This window comes from Salmo salar, chromosome 24, assembly GCF_965601325.2.
Source record: "Salmo salar chromosome 24, fSalSal1, whole genome shotgun sequence".
Lineage (NCBI taxonomy): Eukaryota > Metazoa > Chordata > Actinopteri > Salmoniformes > Salmonidae > Salmo > Salmo salar.
Genome location: NC_138314.1, coordinates 17,654,838 through 17,678,742, shown reverse-complemented (window position 1 = coordinate 17,678,742; position 23,905 = coordinate 17,654,838). Strand labels below are relative to the sequence as shown.

The following is a 23,905-nucleotide window of genomic DNA, read 5'->3' as shown; positions in this document are numbered from 1 at the left end:
AGGCCTTGATCTATGGATTTCACATGACTGGGCAGGGGTACAGCCATGGGTGGGCCTTGGAATGTATAGGCCGACCCACTTGGCAGCCAGGCCCACCTACTAGGGAGCCAGGCCCAGCCAAGCAGAATGAGTTTTTCCCCACAAAATTGCTTTATTACAGACAGAAATACTCCTCAGCACCCCCTCCACCTCCCCTCAGACGATTCCCAGGTGAAGAAGCCGGATGTGGAGGTCCTGGGCTGCCGTGGTTACACGTAGTCTGCTGTTGTGAGGCCAGTTGAACGTATTGCCAAATTCTCTAAAACGACATTATGGTAGAGAAATTAACATTACATTTTCTGGCAAGAGCTCTGGTGGACATTCCTGCAGTCTGCATGCCAATATCACGCTCCCTCAAAACTTGAGACATCTGTGGCATTGTGTTGTGACAAAATTGTACCTTTTAAAGTGGCCATTTTCCCTAGCACAAGGTGCACCTGTGTAAAGGTTCTTGATATGCCACACCTGTCAGGTAGATGGATTAGCTTGGCAAAAGAGAAATGCTCACTAACAGGGATGTGAAACATTTGTGTACAATATATGAGAGAAAAAAGCTTTTTGTGAGTATGGAAAATTTCAGGGATTTTTTATTTCAGTTTATGAAACATGGGACTAACACTTTAGAGGTTGCGTTTATATTTTTGTTCAGCGTATGTTTTTGAAACACTTAATGAACATGGTGAAATCTCACACTCAATGCAAGTCTTTTACACTTACAATTTCCATAAAAACAAATATATCGACAAAATCTCTATTGAAGCTGGACAAAAATGAAATAAGATCCATTACCAAACAAAATGACCATAATGTACAGCAGAACTGACGGTCACTGTAAAACAATCCTTAAAGGGATTCAGGATAAATTGGGGATTTTAATTTACTTGAGTATTGTAAGTCCATTTTTAATAAAAACTTGCACTGACCTTTGTAACCATATAGTCGCACCTGCAAATCACAGTTGTTTTGATGTTCGCAAAAATAGATAATGTAATACAAAAACAAAAGCAGCTCTACCGTCTATCCATATAGCATTAGCAAATTCTCGTCAATATTAATCCACAAAGCACCCAGTGTGACATGTATATAATTGTAACATTTCTAATGAAGTAAAAGAGAAAAAGAAGTCCATTGCTAAAAGAAAATACATTTTCTCACATCAATCATTTACTGTGTTGAAATCAACTGGCCAGGTTATCACCATAGAGTTAGCAAACAGACATAAGCTTGGCTTTCTCTCGTTCACAGAAGATAACTTTCTTTTTTCCGTCATCTCTTTAGTTAAGCTTAGCTGAGCAGTACAATTTCCCAACAGTAATAACATGCAAACATCCTATAAACACTGTCTTGGTATATGTTTTGATATGTCGCTTTGAAAGCTATCAATTGATGAACAAATCTCATATTTCACAATGACTGTTTTCTACAACAAGTATAGGAGGAATAATTTATCAGATATATCAAAAAGGACAGTCAGGGCTGAAATTCCTTATGTTTTTAAGGCCTGATAGTATGCTCTTTAGACCTAATTGTACAGTATCTGTATGCTAAAAGGTATCCACAAGGTCAGATTCCACATACAAGTTTGGCACACAGCAGCGGACGTACCCAGGGAGTTCCCTCCGCACAAGAAAAGGATTCTCTCCTTTTTTTTGCTAGTTTACATGGTTGGAGCCCCAACCTATACTTAGTGGTTGGCCTTCCTCAGGTGGCAGGTGCAGACCATAGGCTGGCTGGTGCTGGGACATTGCTGCACCTCCTCAGTCTTCTGCCCTTTGTGCTTAGGCTCCACTCTTCGCGTCTCCTTCTCCTCTACATCCTTCACTTTCTGGACCTCCTTCGGTTTGGGCTCCTTGCCCACCTTTTCCCCCACCAGCGCAGCAGAAGGGGTGCGCAGATTCTTGGGGGTTCCCTGGATCTGGACCCTCCTGGCTGAGTCAGGCCCGCCACACACCCTACTCTGGACCTCACTGGAGGATTTGACTCCTTCCGCCGTGTGGTCCATGGACTTGCTGGGTGAGTTGGCAGGGGGTTTGTAGGCCTCCAACTTGCGCTTTTGGCTCATGGTAGCGGCACAGCAGATGATGAAGATCATGACAATTAGGAGGGAGGTCACCACGATGATGATCAGCATATTATCCTGGAGGAAGTTCACCACCCGGGTGACCATAAAGTCCTTGAGGCGGATCATGGTGGTGGTGATGGTGTTGGTGATGGTGCTGACCCGGGTGGGGGCTAGGGTAGTGGTGGGGGAGACAGGGGAGACATCAACGGGGCCGACATCGACGGTGGGGGCGACATCGACGGTGGGGGAGACAGGGTGATGGGGGCTATCAACGGGGAATATAAGATCTGGCTCCCCTCCGTCACCACTGCCATCCATGGAGATGCTGTAGACCATTGGCACATGCCTGGCACAGCCATGGCCCCAGAGCATAACCAGACTCACACATGACAGGTGAAGAATCAAGTGGTGCCTCATCTTTCCTTCAGAATCCTGTAAAGACAAGAGGGAGACTTTCAATAGAACATTTCTCAAAATTGCAAATGGTTTAGAAATGTTTTGATGTTAAATGAATGAATATTTGGGCTGATTTAAAGAAGATAGGCTTTCATTTTCTGCATCTGTATTACAGCAGCTACTGTAGGCCTACAACACGCCTCCTTTCCTCTCTACTAAGAATGCAGGGCAGTTGGGTTTCTAGTATTAGTATGAAGAAACAGTCATCAAATGGTCTGATACAGTGTGATGAGGGATTTTGTGTCATAACTCAGAACAAAGTGGAAACAGCTCTGGTGTTGCGGATTTTCCCAATGACCAGATTCATCTTTTTTATTTATTTATTTTATTTCACCTTTATTTAACCAGGTAGGCCAGTTGAGAACAAGTTCTCATTTACAACTGTGACCTGGCCAAGATAGAGCAAAGCAGTGCGACACAAACAACACAGAGTTACACATGGGCTAAACAACGTACAGTCAATAACACAATAGAAAAAAATCTATATACAGTGTGTGCAAATGTAGTAAGATTAGGGAGGTAAGGCAATAAATAGGTTATAGTGGCGAAATAATTAAAATTTAACATTAACACTGGAGTGAGATGTGCAGAAGATGATGTGCAAGTAGAGATTCTGGGGTGCAATATATAAAATAAATAACAATATGGGGATAAGGTAGTTGGGTGGGCTATTTACAGATGGGCTGTGTACAGGTGCAATGATCTGTGAGCTGCTGTGACAGCTGATGCTTAAAGTTAGTGATTGAGATAAGTCTCCAGCTTCAGTGATTTTTGCAATTCGTTCCAGACATTGGCAGCAGAGAACTGGAAGGAAAGGCAGCCAAAGGAGGAGTTGGCTTTGGGGATGACCAGTGAAATGTACCTGCTGGAGCGTGTGCTACGGATGGGTGTTGCTATGGTGACCAGTGAGCTAAGGCGGAGTTTTACCTAGCAAAGACTTATAGCTGAGCCAGTGTGTTTGGCGATGAATATGAAGCGAGGACCAGCCAACGAGAGCATACAGGTTGCAGTGGTGGATAGTATATGGGGCTTTGGTGACAAACTGATTAGACTGCATCCAATTTGCTGAGTAGAGTGTTGGAGGCTATTTTATAAATGACATAGCTGAAGTCAAGGATCGGTAGGATAGTCAGTTTTACGAGGGTATATTTGGCAGCATGAGTGAAGGAGGCTTTGTTTTGCGAAATAGGAAGCCGATTCTAGATGTTTAATGTGAGTCTGGAAGGAGAGTTTGCAGTCTAACCAGACATCTAGGTATTTGTAGTTGTCCACATATTCTTAGTCAGAACCGTCCAGAGTAGTGACGCTAGACGGGCAGCGATCAGTTTAAGAGCATGCATTTAGTTTTACTTGCATTTAAGAGCAGTTGGAGGCCATTGAAGTGTTGTATGGCATTGAAGCTCGTCTGGAGGTTTGTTAACACAGTGTCCAAAGAAGGGCCAGAAGCATACAGAATGGTGTCGTCTGCGTAGAGGTGGATCAGAGAATCACCAGCAGCAAGAGCGGAATCTAAGTTTAATCACTACAGAATATCCACAATATTTCTCCCATTTCACATCTTGTACTACATCTATTTTAACTGTCTGCAGTCATTACTTATTTGGGGTGGAGTCCCTCAGTTTGGTTGAGGTTTTAATTTGCATAGAGAAGGGAGGCCACCCATCCACCACACCAAAGAGGGGAGGAAGCTATATATGCCACAGGGAGCAGGGAGGCGTGGGAGACTTGTGACTGTGGCCTCTATATTTACACTGGGCTGCAGCAGGCTAACGACAGGTTACGGGCAAGGACCTGATGGGTTATTTCTGCTCATATGGAAGCCTGCATTCAGTCTGCCTTAGGAATGGGTGGACTTACAGTATGCTCTACAGACAAAGAATCAAAGTGTCTAAAGCATCTAATGCAGTTCAAATTCAGCCTCAACATTACCTCGCAGTCCAAGCTCTCGCTAAATGTAATGTCTTTCTGCCACTCTCACCCTCTCTCTCTTTAGCTCTGGTGAAATTATAATAAGGATATTTAGAGACTTGAAAATCAACTATTGAAGTGTTTAAAAAGGCACAGAACGGAGCTGAACTCAAATCTGTGACCCAGCACCTTCACTGTGTCTGGAAATACATGTACTGTAATTACTACTCACTCATGAGGATGACTGGCTTATAATCAGCCACTTGTAAATCCTTCCTGTAAATGCTGTGCCCATGTCTGAATTTGTGGTCATGAATATGCATGTACTGTAAACTACAGTCATACTAAAATGGATGGTTATCTTGATCTCCCCACCCATGCATGTGCAGTCAGGGTGGCTACAGAGCCATATGCACTCTGACTGGACCATGGTATTAACCAGCCATAATTACATCTTCAGGAATAGTCTCCTGGTTGGTCATCATTTCTATAATCACTGTAGGCCCTCCACTGAAAGACCATTTAAAGAGAATCATCCTGAATTCCTCTATCCATCTTCACCTACAAGCACCACAAATAAAACTGTATTGGTCATGTACACAGTTTACAGCAGGTATAAAAGGTGCGGCAAATTAAATGCTTGTGTGCTAGTTCCATCATTGCAGATCAATAATCAATATCAATAATAAGAGTTAAATACAAAATAACAAGTAATAGAAGAGGTAGTGTTTTAGTAATAGCCTTTTATGTAGCAGCAATAGGATAATAGATACTGAATGTGCTATGTCAATTATGACTATTTACAACTATAAAGTGGGTAGTATCTTGGTCGCGCAGTTGAATACATAGTATATAATAGAACAGCAGAGTTGACTGTGTGTGCTTGTATGTAAGGGTTGGATGTGTGGATGTATATCTCTCTAGGGTGCAGGTCATCTCTACGTGCTAATACTCACTAAGGTGCAGGTCTGTGCTGGGAGACAGCTAGAGTTACCAATCACTTGGGTGATTGTGACTTTTTCCCCTGTAATTATTAAGACCAGCTCTCTGTGACATGCTCCATAACATCTCGTTAAAGGTTCTATTCGCTCCAGGTCTTGACTTCTCTAACTTTGATATATATATATATATATATATATATATATATATATATATATATATATATATGAGGGATTTTGTTTATCATGTTAACGCTACACTTCTCTCAAAACATTTTGATGTCTTCACTTAAAAAGGAAGTCCACAACTGTTCGTAGATGACAAACGAGAAGGCATGCAAATGCAATTTCCCCAAAAAGAAAACATCTCCTTCTTGTCAAAGTCTCTAAACCTTAAGTTGACAGGTTTGTCATCACTGTACAGTCTACAGCAATCAAAACAACTTGATTCTTGTTATACATGTTCTAACCTTGAATTAAACTGAACAAAAATGTAAAAGGTCAGTACTTACAGATTGTATGTCTGGCTGGTGTCTCCCCTGGACTGAATGGTACTGGGATTCTAACAGCAGAGAAGGGGAGAGGGAGAGCAAGAGAGAGAGAGCAGAGAAGGAAATTGAGGGAAAAAGAGAGCATCCAAGTTTCCACCCTTCTCCTATAACTTGAAGTATACTGAAAGTTATTTCTCCAGTTCTAAAAAACAAAAGCCTGCTGATTGCAGAAAGATGTCCATCCCTCTACATTTCCATCATCTCCTACTACCTCCCCCAAATCCTCCTCTCCTTGCAGAGGGACCTTGGTGGATGCTCACACACTTTGGTCAATGCTTTGGTCAGTCTAGAAAGGGGGGACAGTTAGGGGCTGCCAAACTATGTATTGTCCTTGCCTGCTCCTAAACATGATGAATGATGGGAGATATTGATGATGGGGACTGGGACATCTTTGTCCACTACAAATTGATACATCTAATTATTCACAATCCCTGATTCACTGGTTCATGTGGCAATCGTGAAAGTTGAGCAATGAGGTCAAATACAAAATTCAGCTGAAGTGTTGTACATGTTAGTACAGGACTAAAGCAGGACTTTTATCAAAGATGAAAATAAAACACTTCCCCCTTACCTTTACTCATAGTTGAATCAGTATTCTCTAAAATGGAAAATAACACTTATTCTTTGTACATTTTGAAGGTTAGTGGGTATTTTAGTTCTCCACAGGGCGAGTCCCTGGGTTTCTCTGCCTCCCACGGAGTCCTCTAATTACGTGCTCCAGATTACAGCCCGTTTCCACACGGCCTTCAGGACCAGCTCACAGGCAGAGGGCCCGTCTTTCATCATATCACACATACAAACCTAACATATAAACTTTATGGTCTGCTATAAACACGCGCCTCAGAACTCACATCCCTGCTGGCGCTGCAGGGCTTTTGTTCTGCCCACGGCTGTTTGGAGCACCTCGTGGCTCAGCCTTGCCATAATAAGATTTGAAATCATAGGTTGAATGACTCAGTTTGACAGATCTTTTTTTCCCTCCCCCTATTGACTTATTTTTTGAAGGTTTTATTCAGTAAGTACAGGAAAGGTCAGGTGTACACATGCTTGGCAATAGTGAGATTTTTATTTCTCAGAGTAATGCTGAAAGTTAATGCTTTTTCTGTATGAGAACAAAACATTTGCTATGTAGTTGACAGACTCAAAGCTCTAGTGTTTTATACATTGTGAGTTTGACTAAAGTGTTACAAGCCTCCGTCAAGGTCTGGGATGGATCTGTTGAGAGTGAGGTTGTCCCCGTCGCCGTCCTCTGCTGGACATCAGGGTTACGTTGCTTTTGGGACGTCTGGATCTGCCCTGGCCTCAATCAGTAGTACTGGTGTGGACCATTGCACACCATCTCTGTGCTCTGTCCCTGTAGCCACTGGCCCGTGTCTGTACCTGCTGCCCCTCAGCTTGGTCAGGAGAATGACGGTGTTGACAATGAACAATGTCATTACAGCAGCCAGCACAGCGATGGTGATCAGGCACTGAGACCTACCAGTCACTGGATGTCCTGGAGGATTTTGACATCCGTTCTGTGGAGGAGTTGATGGCAGTGGTAGGGTAGGACGCAGGGCTGTTGGGATGGGGGTTCGTTTACTGCTCACAGTGGTGTGGGCGATCTCAGTCATGGTGCGTCTCAAAGGTTTCAGTTCTCATTGTTTGCTGGGTAACGGAGACCTCTTGTGTTTTCTGACAGGTCTTTGGTGAGAGCTACAAGGGGCGTTTGATGTGGTAGCTCGGACAGGTTTGACTCCTGGGGTCTATGGGTTGCTACCTCCCTGTGGCTAGGTAGACATTTTGAGACAGCCTTGCTTGAGAGAAGCAGCAGTAAAACATGAGCTGGACATCTCCCAGGCCTTGGGGGAAACACAGTGGAAATCTGTAAAGTGAAACAGCAAATATTGAGACAGTTGTACAACTGCTTCCTTGCACACAGACGTTCATCACAAGCACCAAACTTTAACAGGCATAGATGTGCCCAATTCAAACCATGTTGTGAGAAAGTGATTAACTTGTTGTTCTGTAATATATTACAGAACACTGCACTGCCAAGCACAATTACCCAATACTTGCAATAATGCAGTATGCATTTGCTTCATATTTAAGCTCGTGTTGCTCATCAACATTACAACACTTGAGCCTCTGTAAAGAGATCCATTTCCTTAAAGAATATCAGTGACTGAAATAATCATCTGATACAACCATATGTCAATCATCAGTGATGTTGCAATGTTCCCTCAGCATTTCAGACAAAACCAAAGAAATCAATAAGTGGAGACTGTAGTAACTTAACTTTTTTTGGGTTTTAACATTGACAAATGAGGGGTATGGCTTCATACATAGGTTTCAGACAATGAAAGCAAGAATCTCCTGATAAAGAATAACAAGTCTGAGAGAAAACACTAAATACCTTGGCATATCTCAGATATTGCTTGTTTGAAGATGGCCGAGTCATGTTTGTTTTTTTGCAGTCCTCTGCATCACTCATGAACTCGACACCAGATGACAAACTTATTTTCATTTCTTTATTAATTTTTCTGATAATCAATGAGTTGTTGATACTTGAAGCAGGAAAAATTAACAATGTTGACCAGACCTCCACAAGAGGCTGAATTCTTGTTTGTTTTTCATTCTGTAATTCATTTAGCTCTTTTTGTATCTATAATACCTGTGGCAGAACGGAGATTCTGTTCTGTCATGATGCATTATGGCAAGGGCAGGGAACGCAGACAAGAGGAAACATTTAAAACCCACCATAACCAAACAAACACCCTCTTTCAGCTCAAAAACAAAACAAATGAATAAGAAAAAAGTACAAAGAAAAATACAATTACATGGTCATGTTATTTACAAAGCTTTCAATCATATTCTAGGCCTTTATTTCATAACATCACATACATCTCCACATTCTTCGCCAACCTACAGTGTCCCTTTGAGTCGCTATTCACTAATATTCCAAACATCACAGCTCACTGCCTTGAGTGGTCCAAGGAGGCTCAGGAGAAGCACTGATGTACATACAGGACACAAGGCCCAAGACAACCTCCCCTGGTCCTGACCAATCCATATCTCTACAGCACAGTAGAACACCTTGGAGTCATTCTCAACCCCAATAAAATATTCCACAACACCAGATGGTGCATATTCTGTGTCCAATTGCATCCATGGTTATAATCTTAGATACTTGGATTCCAAGATGGATTGATGAAAACGTACATTTCTCAGTGCTTTCTATGCCTTTCTAGCCACTCAGGCAGCCCATTCACTCCCTATCCTGCTAAATAACTCACACCATTCTCAAACCGTCATCCAAAAGCACTTCCTGTGCACACCTTTACGGCACTTTCTGATCTATTCAGTGGTAACAAACTTTAAAAAGGCTAACATTGAACCTTAACCCACCCTGTCTGGAAAACAAACAATGAAAATAGCATGACAACAGAACTACTGTATTATCGTAGTTGGCAACACCATCAAATATTCAGATGATCCAAACGACTCCTTGTTCCTCTGATTCTCTAGTGATGTGACAGCGTATTTAAGGGTAGCTATTTAAAATTCTGCTAAGGAAGTACATAGTGGGATATCTGCAACGGGAGAGCCGGAGAAGGAAGCAAGGCTAAAACATACAGTATTTAAATTACTAGCATCATCACCACACCATCTAATTCTGTTATCATAGGCCAGAACCTTGGTCACACCCTACGGCGAATCCATTTAATATCCAAAATCCCTCTCACATTCCCTATCTGGGGAAAAAAATTAAAAAAATCCAACGAGGCCAAAGTAATACGAGGCACATTCGCACATCCTGAAAGCCTTGCCTCCCCACGTTACATCTTGTCGACCGTTGTCAACCAACAGAGGTTCAAAGCAGGATCAAATTGTTTTAGTTTCAGACACACCCGTCACTCACACTCTGGTCGGCTGTATGGATATGAGCCAATGAGATGGTGAATAGTGAGCACCCTAGCACACGGACCCTGAACACAAGGGCATGGGTTCAACATGGGGGTTTATGACTGCACAAACGACACACAAACACCTCAGATGCAGAACTAGTCTGATATACTACTAAAAGCCTGTGGAAAATGTTAACCAGCGACATAACCCACAATTCCATTGGTCCTTCTCTGGGCAGCACACAGGTCATTGCCACAAGAACCCGTACAAGAGAAGCACCCCAGGTGACTGCATGTCATGAGTCAGTAGCACTGACTTACAGTGCAGAGCTTACAGTACATACATACCATCTGTGTCACAGGGCCAGAGGGAGGGGGGGGGGGGGGGGGGGAGAGAGACATACTGACATAAACAGTGGCAAACTATGACAAATGTCTGTTTCGTAAGACTGGAACTAACGTTGTTGATCGCCGTGGTCACCTAAATGATTGAAAAGGATTTTTGGATTGGGGCGTGTGCATTGTAAACTCCAAAACAAGAAACCAGTTTAAGGTGAAATCTAAGGCTATGAGAAGTACAGGTGACTTCTAACCTGTCATTTTCATCTAGTTCACTAATACCCTTTCTGTTCCTGTGACACAAAATAGATGGAGATGATGAAAACGTTGTTCAAGTTGTTTACTGTGATAGATGCATACACACGTTATAGAAGGTATCAAATGATATGAAAGGACTTTGTTTGCTGCTTGCTTAGTAAGACAAGCTAGAGATCAAAGATAGAGAATGAACAGTGGATAATTTCTCTTGAGTAGAATATCTATGGCATGCATTAACTCTGGTCAGGAGATGGTAGCAAGTGTACAGACAGTGGTCCCGTTACGATGTAGTCCACTAAGAGGAGAGGTTAGAGTTGAGTTCCAGGGGGACAAAAAGGAACCTTCACACAACACTTACAGCATGAATCATGTCACCACTTGTATACCTCAGTACTTCTGCTGTCTTTGATATCTAAAAGCTCTATGATACATCAGGATCAATTGTGTTTGGTCTGTCAGTCAGTTTCTCATTGATGTCTTTTACAGTATTTGATTGATTGTTGAAATCCCTCTCCTTGCATTACCAGCTTATTGCATTGTCCCTTATAGTTCGGATTTTGAATCTTCCCAGAAAACAAAGTGAAAACAAAAGAAAAAATATATACTGTCAAGGAGGTGTGTAAACAAAACCCCTTAAAAATTTGGCAAGACAAGAAGTTGGGGTATGGGGGAGACAAAATACTGATACCTACATATAAAAACATTTTTTGGTTTACCCAAATAGGAACTGTTCACATTGGAATTTTCTTGGTCACAATCTTAAAAGGAATATGTAAGAATTTTCATACAAACAAAACTGCCACTTATTAAAAGGAATGGAATGGTTTGCCATATTTCATCTGTTTTATCTGAGGGTTAGGGGCTGGCTAAGAAAAAAGTTAATCTCGGAATGTTGCTTGGGATCGTTACTAGGCAGGTTTCAGGCGGAACACTGTCATCTAGATTGCCAGTGACGTGTCCCGCCCACCTCCCAGCCAACGGATCGTCCTGAATTGTGGCGGGGCGAGTGGAGGGTCCTTAAATGGCGATCTTGGACATCTGCTCCTCGAGTTGGATGATTCGCTTCTCCTGACTGCTGACCAGGTCCTTGAGGGATTTGATTTCTTTCAAGATCTCTTCCAGCTTGCCTTCGTTTTTCTGAGGAATACAGAGACAGGAGCAAGACATAAGATACCCTTTCTGGAGAGGTGTGTGCCAGTCCCCCTAAACCCCCCGCCGGTTAGGTTTGGTACAGTGTCATCTAAAAACAAACATACACTGTTAATATCTACTGAATTTCCCCAGATCCTTTCTAAATCCTCACATCAGAGTCTATCCCTGCCGGCTGCTCTGCAGGCAGGCTATGCTGCAGGCAGGGCTCTAGTACCCTGTGGCACCCTGGGGGTTAACATGGCGTGCCTACCCAGTCTGCTATGATTACAGGCCAGAGCTGCAGATAGAAGCTGAGGCCAGGGCTGGGTCCCACGCGGACGGCTGTGTTGTGGATGAGGTAGGGCAGGACGCCCAGAGGCAAAGTGCCCAGAGCACTGCCTCTGGGCAGGGGGGGGGGGGTGGGGGGGGGGGGGGGGGGGGGGGCAGACTTCTAGTATCCACCTTATGAAGTCAGGCAGCCGCCCCCTTCTAAAATCACACCCTGCCAACATGGAGCCTGTAGAGTTTATTTTCATCTGGCGTTAAGGCAGCGCTAGTGTCAAACGCACATTAGTTTGCAATTTTGTCATGTAAAAACGGGCACTTTCCAGCCCTAAAGCCATGTTCAGCAATTTACTGGTCTTCTATCAGCTTGCTTGCACTCAGATGGATGGGGTAGAAATTATCCAAAGTACTAATTTCAGGCAGCGCTGATAAGGATATTTAGGACCAACCAAAAGCTGGTTTTAGCGGTAATGCAGTTGGTTATGTCATGAAATGTGACAGTGGTAACGCATCCTATCCAGCCGTGACGCACACTGCACATATGAACATGGAACAAGAGTAGCTTAATGTGCTTTTGGTGCCTGTTTACTTCGTATGTAGAAACATTTTTTTTTTAAAACATGTTTTTCCCACCATTTTGTTTTATTTGATTATAAACCAAGCATAGCCTCCCCTCTCAATGAAGGCTTTTTCTTTGTCTGCACAATGCAATCGCGAAAAAGTCAAGACTGTCGATAAAAGGGTTTGGCTCCTGAGACCGCTTGGAAATAAATCTTAGTCACCAAAGCTTTATTAAAATATCAAGTTTGATAAGAATAAAACGGTGAGCTGACATTCCTTTTTATCTTTGCATTGTAGGCAGGCCCACATTATTTTTGCCATGCCGGTCCCCTCCATGATGTAGGCTGTGTGTCCATGCCCATCATGAAATATGTTCAAAAACCCAAGCCCTCCCTTAGGCCTACTATAGTGAAGGCAGGTTCAACAGCAATGTTCATCCTGGCAATTTTATGACATCACTACATTTATTCATTGTTGTTTACATTATTTTTATTTATTTTTTTATAAATAATCGCTTGTTTTTCATAAAATGTAATTACAACAACACTTATCAGAATGATTCTCCTTCCTGGAATTATGGTGACAACGTCTGTGGCGCGCTTGCAATGCAACTTCTGGAGATGTGTGAATGTGATCTGACCTCCAAGTCGGTTCTGATCACGTTCATAAAACAGGCCTATTGGAGAGCAGTATACAAGATGAGTGGACATTCTCTCTCTCTATATAGGATCTTTGTCCAGCTACTGTGAAAAGTTTGGATGTGTGTAAAACCCTCCATAGTCTGCGTTGTTTTAATAGTATTGCTTCCCATGGTCATGTTCCTGTTAGTGTATTTAGACATAGCCCATTTAAAAACAAGTCGTTTCATTTTGTTTAGAATTTGATTCAAATTATTTGCTCTTTTTTGTGAATTTAATCTTATTGACAACATTTGGCATGTCCATGCAAGGCCATAATGCAATTTACACTAGTCTATTCATTTATTTCCACATTGAAGCTACTCAATTACTTAGAACAATGTGGACTGCAAACAGGTTCAATTTAACATATTTAGCAAAGATGGGATAGGTCTACATCGTTAAACAGCTTACAGAAACAAAATAAACTAGAAAAGGACTAACATTGTAATTTGAGTTGAGTCCAAGGCAATACATAAAAAAACGTAAATACCCAACGTGAAGCAACCGCACTATTTAACCATGGAGCACGTTCTGATTTGCCAGTGAGGGGTCAAGCCTCGACACACCTGTAACTTGTTTATTCATCAAAACCCAACCCTTTCGCGCCAACGCCAATAATTGTGCTTGTGAAAACAGCTAAAATATTTCTAACACCCCCGGACCTATAGTGCTACTGCCCAGCGCTTAGATTACACCCCTGCCTAATGCAATGGTCAAAGTACTTACGTAGTAATTTAAAATATTTTTACTTAAGTAGTACATTACTTTTACTTCACTACATTCTTAGAAATTATGTACTTTTTACTCCATACATTTTCCCTGACACCCAAAAGTACTCGTTACATTTTGAATGCTTAGCAGGACAGAAAAGGTCCAATTCACACCCTTACCAAGAGAACATCCCTGGTCATCTCTACTACCGGAGGACACACTGAACACAAATGCTTTGATTCAGAATGATCTGAGGGTTGGAGTGTGCCCCTGGCTAGCCACAAATGTAAAAAACTATTGTGCCATCTGGTTTGCTTAATAAGGAATTACTCAAGTAGTTTTTACTGGGTGACTTAGACTTTTTATTTTTTCACCTTTATTTAACCAGGTAGGCTAGTTGAGAACAAGTTCTCATTTACTTTCACTTGAGTCATTTCCTATTAAGGTATTTTTACTCAAGTATGACAACTGGGTATTTTTTCCACCACTGGCATTAGGTTTGTTAAAATAGAGCCTTCCATGTTCCATGGCCCTAGCTGGCCAGGGCTGAACTAAAGGCCATTAATGACTACGTTTCAGTGGTGAAGGACGGGGTAGGCATGGTGATCATCAGACTAGTCCTGAGAAACAACTGTAATCATACAGATGTAGATACATACTGTAGTGTTGGTATACTGATCCAGTCTGGTGTCAACTTTCACTCAAATCACAAATGGCACATACAGAAGAATACCCTGGCATCTGGATAGTACTACTCTGTTCACTGAATTGTATGCACACAAGAGAATGTAACGGTCTCTAGCATACAACCCAGGCAGAGTCCTCCCAAGAGAGAAAGAGAGACAGCAGTACTCACTATGGATGGAGTGGATGAGGCAGACTTGTTGACTGTGCCCGTGTTCTCCGCATTCTTGCTCAGCTTGTTGTCCAGGATGTTCTTCTTGACCACCTTGAGGTCGCGGTTCTTGCCAGGGACGTAACCGTTCTTCAGGGAAATGAGGATGGGCTCGCCGTTCCTCCCCTCGAACCAATCCTCCGCCTCAATGGCACAGTCTGGTCCTGCCGTGTCTGGGTACAGGTCGTCCTGGAACAGGTCAGACTGCAGGGAGAGAGAAAGAGGGGTATAGAGACGGCTGTTAGAGAACACTGGACCAAATGCATATAATAGAGCCTGGCCTCAAAACAGAGCGAGTTAAATGTGGCATTGATTGTTGAAATCATTCGTATATTGAGTGTCGATAGATCAGAATGAAGAAGCTCACCTTTCTTGGCACAGTCATGATGATCGGTTCACACTTCCTTTCGTGCAGTTTATAAAACCTGTCAACATAGAAGTACAAAGAAGCATATTATCCACAACATCACATAAGACCTACTGTCTAATATCCTTTCACACACTGCAGCCCAGCCCAACGCACTTCTACTTCCATGACACTGGCAATACTCTCAGGGCAGCCTCAGTAAACATGGAGCTGTATAAAGGCATGGTACATGATTCTGATTGGCAGGGCCTGACGTAAACACAGATGAGAGAGCTCCCCTTCAACATCTGGTTCTGTGCTGCCCCCTGGTGGACATAGCTGGCCAATACCGTCACATCACAAGCACCAAAACACCTGGTTCATCTAATCAACTAGACCTTGCTGAAATGAATCAGGGGTGTGCCCATCAAAGCATAATAATCAGATGAGCAGCCCTAAAATGGCTGATCCATTTCCTTATCCAGCGAGCCGTACCTGGCGATCTCACACTTGTTGACGTCCAGGCCTCTCTTGGGCATGTATCCCATTCCCCTCTGGGGCTCCTTGGTGGTGAAGGTGCTGAGGTAGTGGACAAATGGGGCTTCGTCTGTGATCTCAAAGTAGCGAATGCTGCTGTCACCCTACAAACCACAGAAACAAGATCACAGCCTTTTAGTGTTTGGTACAGTACAACTTTTTAGTAATGCCTTCACGGCTAACACTTCATCATGCCCAACTTCATGGATCAGAGACTTGTTGTAAGTTACATGCACAGCAGATCAAATGGATGTGTACGTAATATTTGCCGGAAAAACTCACTCACCTTACCACACAGGTAAACCACATTGGTGTCTGGGTCATAGAAGGGCAAGAGGACTCCATTGCTGGTGTCCATCTCATGCACTGAGATGGCCTCATCCATGGCTTGCTGTAAATGAAACGTCGACAGTCAGTTACTGAGCAGTGCAATAAAATCTTTAAAATCGGGCTGCGTCCCAAATGCCACCCTATTCCCTATATAGTGCCCCTATGGGCCCTGGTCAAAAGTAGTCCACTATAAAGGGAATACAGTGTCATTTGGGACAAAGCCCAGGAGTAGTGATGGTGAGGTGACCCACCGGGTTCCACAGGGCTAGCTGTCTCTCACTCATACGGCTGAAGCCTGTGGTGAAGACGTTCCCGTCCGACAGGAAGATGGCCCTCATGGGCCGCGCCCCCTCGTGTGCCTTCTCCTTCTCCTGTGACACAGAGGGTCAACAGTCAACATACTGGGGGTACATCCTAAATCATCTCCTCAAAGAGATCCCTTTCAAATTAGTACAAGAGTAGTCTCCCTAGGCAGATGGGTCGCCTCCCACAATGTTTCCAATCTTCCAGCATACACGTCAGCACGTACTGTAATAAAACGTCAGTTTGGCATAGAGGAACGACGTCACTGGACCCACTTCTTACCCACATCCCAACACAAAACAGTAGCTAGCAAGATGAGATTACGGAGGTTCTTTTTAATGAGTGCATTTTGAAAGTGTCTAGTTCGCATCAACTACCTTCACTAAAACCACCGCAAAAGGTTTTGCCTGCAAACTTTAGTTTCGAATCGCGACATTCTGGCAGGACTCACCCCAGAATTGTTTTCTCTCTCAAAGTTACCAAAAGAGTTCGTCATATCTACCAGACCCTAGTCACTGCTGTTGCCTAGGGCTGGGTTTACTAAACTAGGAAAATGGTAACAAGTTGTTGAGATGAGTGGAAACATTAGTAAGGATGCAAAATTCCAGTAACTTTCCCAAAAATGTCCAGGTTTATCAGAATTCCCAGTAGGAGGATTCCCGGATTTCCTACTTATTCTGTCCTGATTCCAGGAATATTCCAACCGGGATTTCAGGAAAAGCTGGGAATTTGACCACCCTATAGAGCAGCAGGTTTGTTAGTGAAAAGTCCTGTCAGTGGTAGAGTTGAATACCGGTAACCGGTATCCCGGGACTTCCCGACCAACTCCTTCCGGTTTCCCTAGAAAAATTATCGCAGTCCCGTGGACCAATAATATTAAAATGTTTATGCCGCACTAATGCAAAATGTGCACTTGCGAATAACTGCATGAACCGGACATAGAGTCTCAGGCTTCATACATCAGAACAGTCATCACAACTCTAGCACCCCTTTTGATTTCAACAAAACCTTCCATACATATTTGCCCATTATAGAAGTGCTCGGGAAAGTGACTTTTTGGACCTGATTTCCCCGCCATACCATGAGACATCACTGGAAAATACCTAACGGTTGAGATTGATAACATTTCAATTCAAAATGTTATTTGTCACCTGCTCCGAATACAACGGGTTTAGACTTTCCCGTGAAATGCTTGCTTACGAGCCCTTCCCAACAATGCAGAGTAAAACATGTATAATAAAAATGTAAAATAGTAACAAGGAATAATACACAAGAATGGATCTATCTACAGGGAGTACCAGATCAATGTGCAGGGGAACAATGTATCTGAGGTGGTTACTGTATGTACATGAAGGCAGGGTGAAGTGGCTAGGCATCAGGATACATAAGAGTAAAATATAGAACACAGTAGCAGCTGCATATGATTAGTGTTAGTGTGTTTATGTGCGTGTTTTTTTTTCTCACTTTGTTTTTATTGAGGAACACAATGAAAGTACAAATAAAGTAAATGAACCAAAAAAGATCTGGCAGTTACAGCGCACATCATACATTCCCCCTTGACAGCCCGCATTCTCTCCAACAAGGGTGTAGGGAGCCGGTCTGCTTTGATTTCAGTTTAGGTGTTATGAAGAAACATAATATTCTTCCAACAGAATTGTCTCCATGACCTTGAGTTGGTGGAGCTTTGTTGAGTCTCATATGTTCAACCATGTTTCATCAGTTCTTTCAATGTTAAGTTCTTCCTCCCATTTCTGTTTAATATAGTTTGTAGATGGGTATTCAATCCTCAAAAAAAACTAAGTGAAAATTGGAAATAGTTTTTTTTGATAGTCCAAGTTGTATGAGTTAGTGAATACTTGGATTAATTTGAGGTGCTCGAGGGTCAAGCCCTTTTATCTCCCTTAAGAAATAGTGTCAAACTTGTAGGTATCTGTAAAAATCTTGTTTATCCAAGCCAAGTTTTTTTACTTAGAGAACTTCCTGGACCTAAGTCCCCATTCCTTCTAATTGTACTGAATGATGATGCCTTTGGGTCCACTGTTTAAATCCGCTGTCCTGAACTTCAGGGATGAAGCTGCGGTCGTATACAGACCAACTCAGCAGTTTGACCTCTCTGTCTAAATGAAGTTGCTTAACTATCCTAAATCATGTCTTAAGAGATATTAATCCACTGATTTTGTCTATTGTATATTTCTATTACCCAGAACTGACTGTATGGGTGTCTCTGTCATAGTAGTCTCCATATCTTTCCATTTGGATTCGTATTCTGAATTGCACCAACACACCACAGGTCTCAATTGGGCTGACACAAAATAATCGTCTTTTAGGTTTGGTAAGGCCATACCACCACTGTTTTTTGGTAATTGTAAATGATCTAATTCTTGGTCTCTCACTGTTCCAGATTAACCTTGATATCAGTTTATCCCATTAACGAAACTGTTTAGGTGGGATTTCTATAGGCAGTTACTGGAACAAATACAGTAACCTCAGCAGGATGTTCATTTTGATTGTTTCAATTCTACTACTAAGATCCAAGGGAAGTGAATTCTACCTGTCCAGGTCATCATAGATTGTCTTGTTGATGTGATCATTATTCATGTCATAAAGTTTGTCTATCTTTTGGTAAATTTACTCCAAGATATTTAATTGATGAAGAGGTCCAGTGGAAGTTATACCTACTCTTCAGCTCTTCCAGTGGGGTATAATTATACACTAGGGCTTGGGTCTTGTGTACATTAAGCACATTCAAACATTTGGAACATATTCAGGGTCAAACATCCATCAAATCTTGGTACACTTGAGCCTGGGTCTTTAAGGAATTACAGATCAGCATACATGCATATCTTATGTTCTGCATGTGTGTGTTCTATGTAGGTGTGCATATGTAGTCTATGTAACTGTGTGTGTATATATAGTCTTGCGAGTGTGTATATATAGTCTTGCGAGTGTGTATATATAGTCTTGCGAGTGTGTATATATAGTCTTGCGAGTGTGTATATATAGTCTTGCGAGTGTGCGTAGTGTCTGTAGAACTTTCAGGATCCGAGGGCCCATGCCAAATCTTTTCAGCCTCCTCAGGGGGAAGAAGCGCTGGCCGTGCCCTCTTCACGACTGTGCGGATATGTGTGGACCATGTTAATTAAGTCCTTAGTAAGCTTAAAAACATGGGTTGTCAAACTATTTTAGCCTTAAACGTCAATTATCCAAACGTGTGAACTTTCATATTGGCATATGTTGTAGCTTAGAACCTATTTTACATCTGAGGTTTTTGTGTTGTGTCCAACATCAGTTGAGACACAGCATGCTCTTTAATAAAGAGTGGGCATCATGTTTGGCTGATAAATGTACTAAAATGGGAATAAAATTGAAATTTCAACATTCAAATGTTTTTTTTAGATAATTGATGTTAAAAGGTAAAACAATTACATATTTTTGTAAAAAAAAAAAAGAATTCAAGAAATGATCAAATAGCTTTTAAAATTACAAACGCAACTGTTAATCTATTCCAGCGATGGGACATGGATGACTCGTGGTATGGTATGAAAAATGGGTCAACTTTGAACACCTCTGTCTCCTGAATGTGTTAGAATTCAGGTCTAAAGTCACTGACCACTTCTTCCATGGGTAAACATATATGGAAAGCTGTTTAAATCAAAAGGGATGCTGTCAAAAAGTGACTGAATTCAAATCTACTTACCCAATAACAAAAGCGAGGGAACGAATCTTGACTAATCAGATTCGTGGGATTTGATCAATCGTGGCGCTATCCATGGTGCTGAATCTCCACTACTAGGCCTATTCACTTGTTTGTTTAGCAGAGAATCGAATATGTTCCCTGTGACAATGTCACCACAATAAGCGGGTTGGGCCGACCAACCAGTGCTCCCGCACATTGGCTAACCGGGCTATCTGCATTGTGTCCCGCCCCCGCCACCCGCCAAACCCTCTTTTATGCTACTGCTACTCTCTGTTCATCATATATGCATAGTCACTAACCATATCTACATGTACATACTACCTAAATCAGCCTGACTAACCGGTGTCTCTATGTAGCCTTGCTACTTTTATAGCCTCGCTACTGTATATAGCTTTTTACTGTTTTATTTCTTTACTTACCTATTGTTCACCTAATACCTTTTTTGTACTATTGGTTAGAGCCTGTAAGTAAGCATTACACTGTAAGGTCTACACCTGTTGTATTCGGCGCACGTGGCAGATAATCACACCAAAGTTTATCATAAAGTAAAAACAGCCACAATCTTCTGAAATTCCCCTGATAGCCAGGTGCAAGGGGAGCGAAAAGGGCCAACAAGCTGGCTGACATCTTTCAGTCAAAGGTACACTAAAACAAAATGTAGTTTTCACTAGGTTGTAGGGTAATAACCTCAATATTTTCTGCCTTCATTTAAACTAGGCTACAGCAACTGAGTTGATTAAATTGTGACAAATAGGGCTACAACAAGAAACCTTTAGATTCTAGTCCATTTTTCTCCATTGACTGTGGTATAATCATTTTTCGCTGGTATTATACGCCTTTAAAGAGCACTTCCTTTATGAACGGGAAAACCGGGATGGTTCCAGGATGGTTGCAATCTTCGCCGAACGATTTGTTTGGGGAAAATATTCAAACCTAGTCAGTGGTGCTCACCCCTACAATCTCTTCCTTGCGGGGGTCGATGACGCGGATGGTCTTGTCCTTGCAGGCGGTGCAGATGAGGCTGCCGTTGCGGTTCCAGCAGGCGCTGAAGATGACGTCAGGGTGCATGTCCTCCAACTGGATCATGGCCTCGCCCGTCCCCACGTTCCAGATGATGACCAGGTTGTCACAGCCTGAGAAGAGAGGAACACACACATTTAATATACACACACCACAAAAGAAAAAAGGACAATGCCAAATAGCACTGATATGGCAAGATAATACCATCTACAAGTCGTAGCTCATTCTGGTTTTGTTTCGACATGGAGGATAAAAACAGGGTAAACGGTCATTTTAAAGTCAATGAGGACAGATGTGCATTGATCAGGCATCTCAGTGTTTAAGGGAAATGACGCAAGCTCACAGCAGGTTGCCACTTCTCTCAGAGCGAGGAGAAGATTAGGGGGGGGGGGGGGGGGGGGGGGGCAGAGGGGTCTGGTGACGCCACAGATTACAACCACAAAAGCAGAGGCACAGAGGCTGAACCAGAACTATAAATAACATGTAAGATCTCCACCTCACACAAGTCATCCAGTCATGACATGTTACGAGGAGGAGGACGCCACTCACCAGCACTGAGCAGGACGTTGCGTGCCGTGGGGTGCCATGTGATGATGCCAACCCTTTTGGAGTGTCCCTCCAGGACCACCACAGGCTCAGACAAGCCGGTAACCAGCCCGTTCTCAGGGATCTGCCACACCTGCAGACAGACACGGGTCAAAGGTCAGGACATAGCTAGGGTCATCATAGGATCATATACTGAGGTCAGACATATGGCTGCAGTTTCCCTGGTGTTAGCCTGTGTCAGGAATATCTAAACTGCAGGACCACAGAAAGCAGTACATTCACATAAACTAACTTGTCTTTTAGATTGGCATCACTGTGACATGAAGTCAGTAGATCACACTTACAACCAAGAGACTGAAGGGGGAAACAGAGACCCAAGGTTACTCATCATACTGACATTCTCAAATCAAAGTTTATTGGTCATGTACACAGATTTGCAGATGTTACTGCAGGTGCAGCGAAATGCTTGTGTTTCTAGCTCCAACAGTGCAATAATAATACCTAGCCATACACACAAATCTAAAAAGTTAAAATAAAAGAAATATCAGAAAGAACAATGCCAGAGTCCGGAATATATAAATAAATATAATGGTGTGTGTAGACAGTCTGAATAGAAAAGGTGTGTATAGCAGTACTTATATAGGATGAGCCATGACTACAACACAGTACATGCATATAAAGTGGGTTAAACAATGTGACCAGTGTTCAATGACTCGATGTACATAAGGCAGCAGTCTAACTTTCAGGGCAGGGTACTGGGTGGTAGGCAGCTAGAACAGTGGCTAAGGAACAGGGCAGAGTACTGGGTGGTAGGCAGCTAGAACAGTGACTAAGGTACAGGGCAGGGTACTGGGTGGTAGGAGGCTAGAACAGTGACTAAGGAACAGGGCAGGGTACTGGGTGGTAGGCAGCTAGAACAGTGACTAAGGAACAGGGCAGGGTACTGGGTGGTAGGCGGCTAGAACAGTGACTAAGGAACAGGGCAGGGTACTGGGTGGTAGGCAGCTAGAACAGTGACTAAGGAACAGGGCAGGGTACTGGGTGGTAGGCAGCTAGAACAGTGACTAAGGTACAGGGCAGGGTACTGGGTGGTAGGAGGCTAGAACAGTGACTAAGGAACAGGGCAGGGTACTGGGTGGTAGGCAGCTAGAACAGTGACTAAGGAACAGGGCAGGGTACTGGGTGGTAGGCGGCTAGAACAGTGACTAAGGTACAGGGCAGGGTACTGGGTGGTAGGTGGCTAGAACAGTGACTAAGGTACAGGGCAGGGTACTGGGTGGTAGGTGGCTAGAACAGTGACTAAGGAACAGGGCAGGGTACTGGGTGGTAGGCAGCTAGAACAGTGACTAAGGAACAGGGCACTAGGTGGTAGGTGACTAGAACAGTGACTAAGGAACAGGGCACTAGGTGGTAGGTGACTAGAACAGTGACTAAGGTACAGGGCAGGGTACTGGGTGGTAGGTGGCTAGAACAGTAACTAAGGAACAGGGCACTGGGTGGTAGGCGACTAGAACAGTGACTAAGGTTCAGGGCAGGGTACGGGTGGTAGGTGGCTAGAACAGTGACTAAGGAACAGGGCACTGGGTGGTAGGCGACTAGAACAGTGACTAAGGAACAGGGCAGGGTACTGGGCCAAGGCCAGCTAGTGGTGACTGTTTAACAGTCTGATGGCCTGGAGATAGAAGCTGTTTCTCCGTCTCTCGGTCCCAGCTTTGATGTACAGTATCATCCTTCTAGAATGGTAGTGGGGTGAACAGGCCGCGGCTCAGGTGGCTGAGGTCCTTAATGATCTTCTTGGCCTTCCTGTGACACTGGTGCTGTAGATGTCCTGGAGGGCAGGGGGTGTGACCCTGATGATGAGTTGGGCTGACGTACCACCCTCTGGAGAGCCCTGCGGTTGCAGACGGTGCTGTACCAGGTAGTGATACAACCCACAGGATGTTCTCAATGCTGCATCTGTTGAAGTTCGTGAGGGTCTTAGAGGCCAAGACGAATTTCTTTGGCCTTCTGAGGATGAAGGGGCGCTGTTGCACTTTCTTCACCACACCGTCTCTCTGAAGGGACCATTTCAGGTCCAGTGATATGCACAGCGACGAACTTGAGGCTTGTGACCCGCTCCACTGCGGCCCCGTCGATGTGGATGGGGATGCGCTCTCTCTCTCTGTTGTCGCCTGTAATCCACGATCAGCTCCTTTGTTTTGTTGATGTTGAGGGAGATGGGTAAGGTGGAGGAGATAATGGTCCTGAACTGGCATCTCAAATTACTTCATGATGACAAAAGTGAGTGCTACAGGGCGATAGTCATTTAGTTCAGTTACTTTTTATGTACATAGTGAGAATACAGCCAGTAGCGACTACACGAATATGGTAAACATTGCAGAATCAGAAAATGTACCTACAGAAATGAAGACTGAAGTTTAAAGTC

The 23,905-nt window shown here is 43.3% G+C and overlaps 2 protein-coding genes across 3 annotated transcripts in view; both read right to left on the bottom strand.

Annotated features, from left to right (window-relative positions):
- Positions 1 to 608: 608 nt before the first annotated feature.
- Positions 609 to 6,197, bottom strand: LOC106584989 (transmembrane protein 119a). Its single transcript, XM_045707119.2, has 2 exons — positions 5,916 to 6,197; positions 609 to 2,533 (listed from the first exon to the last, which is right to left on the bottom strand). The coding sequence occupies exon 2, from the start codon at positions 2,516 to 2,518 to the stop codon at positions 1,724 to 1,726; it is 795 nt and encodes a 264-aa protein (XP_045563075.1). The 5' UTR covers positions 2,519 to 2,533; positions 5,916 to 6,197; the 3' UTR covers positions 609 to 1,723.
- A 2,253-nt stretch (positions 6,198 to 8,450) lies between these two features.
- Positions 8,451 to 23,905, bottom strand: part of LOC106584990 (coronin-1C-A) — a 63,518-nt gene continuing 48,063 nt past the window's right edge. For both annotated transcript variants that reach the window (XM_014170700.3, XM_014170701.3), the window contains exons 4-11: positions 21,484 to 21,613; positions 20,866 to 21,047; positions 16,166 to 16,285; positions 15,871 to 15,975; positions 15,543 to 15,688; positions 15,069 to 15,126; positions 14,663 to 14,905; positions 8,451 to 11,575 (exon numbers count right to left, since the gene is read on the bottom strand). In XM_014170700.3, coding sequence (XP_014026175.2) covers positions 11,456 to 11,575; positions 14,663 to 14,905; positions 15,069 to 15,126; positions 15,543 to 15,688; positions 15,871 to 15,975; positions 16,166 to 16,285; positions 20,866 to 21,047; positions 21,484 to 21,613 — 1,104 coding nt within the window. In that variant the 3' untranslated portion in view covers positions 8,451 to 11,455. The remainder of the gene's footprint in view (positions 11,576 to 14,662; positions 14,906 to 15,068; positions 15,127 to 15,542; positions 15,689 to 15,870; positions 15,976 to 16,165; positions 16,286 to 20,865; positions 21,048 to 21,483; positions 21,614 to 23,905) is intronic.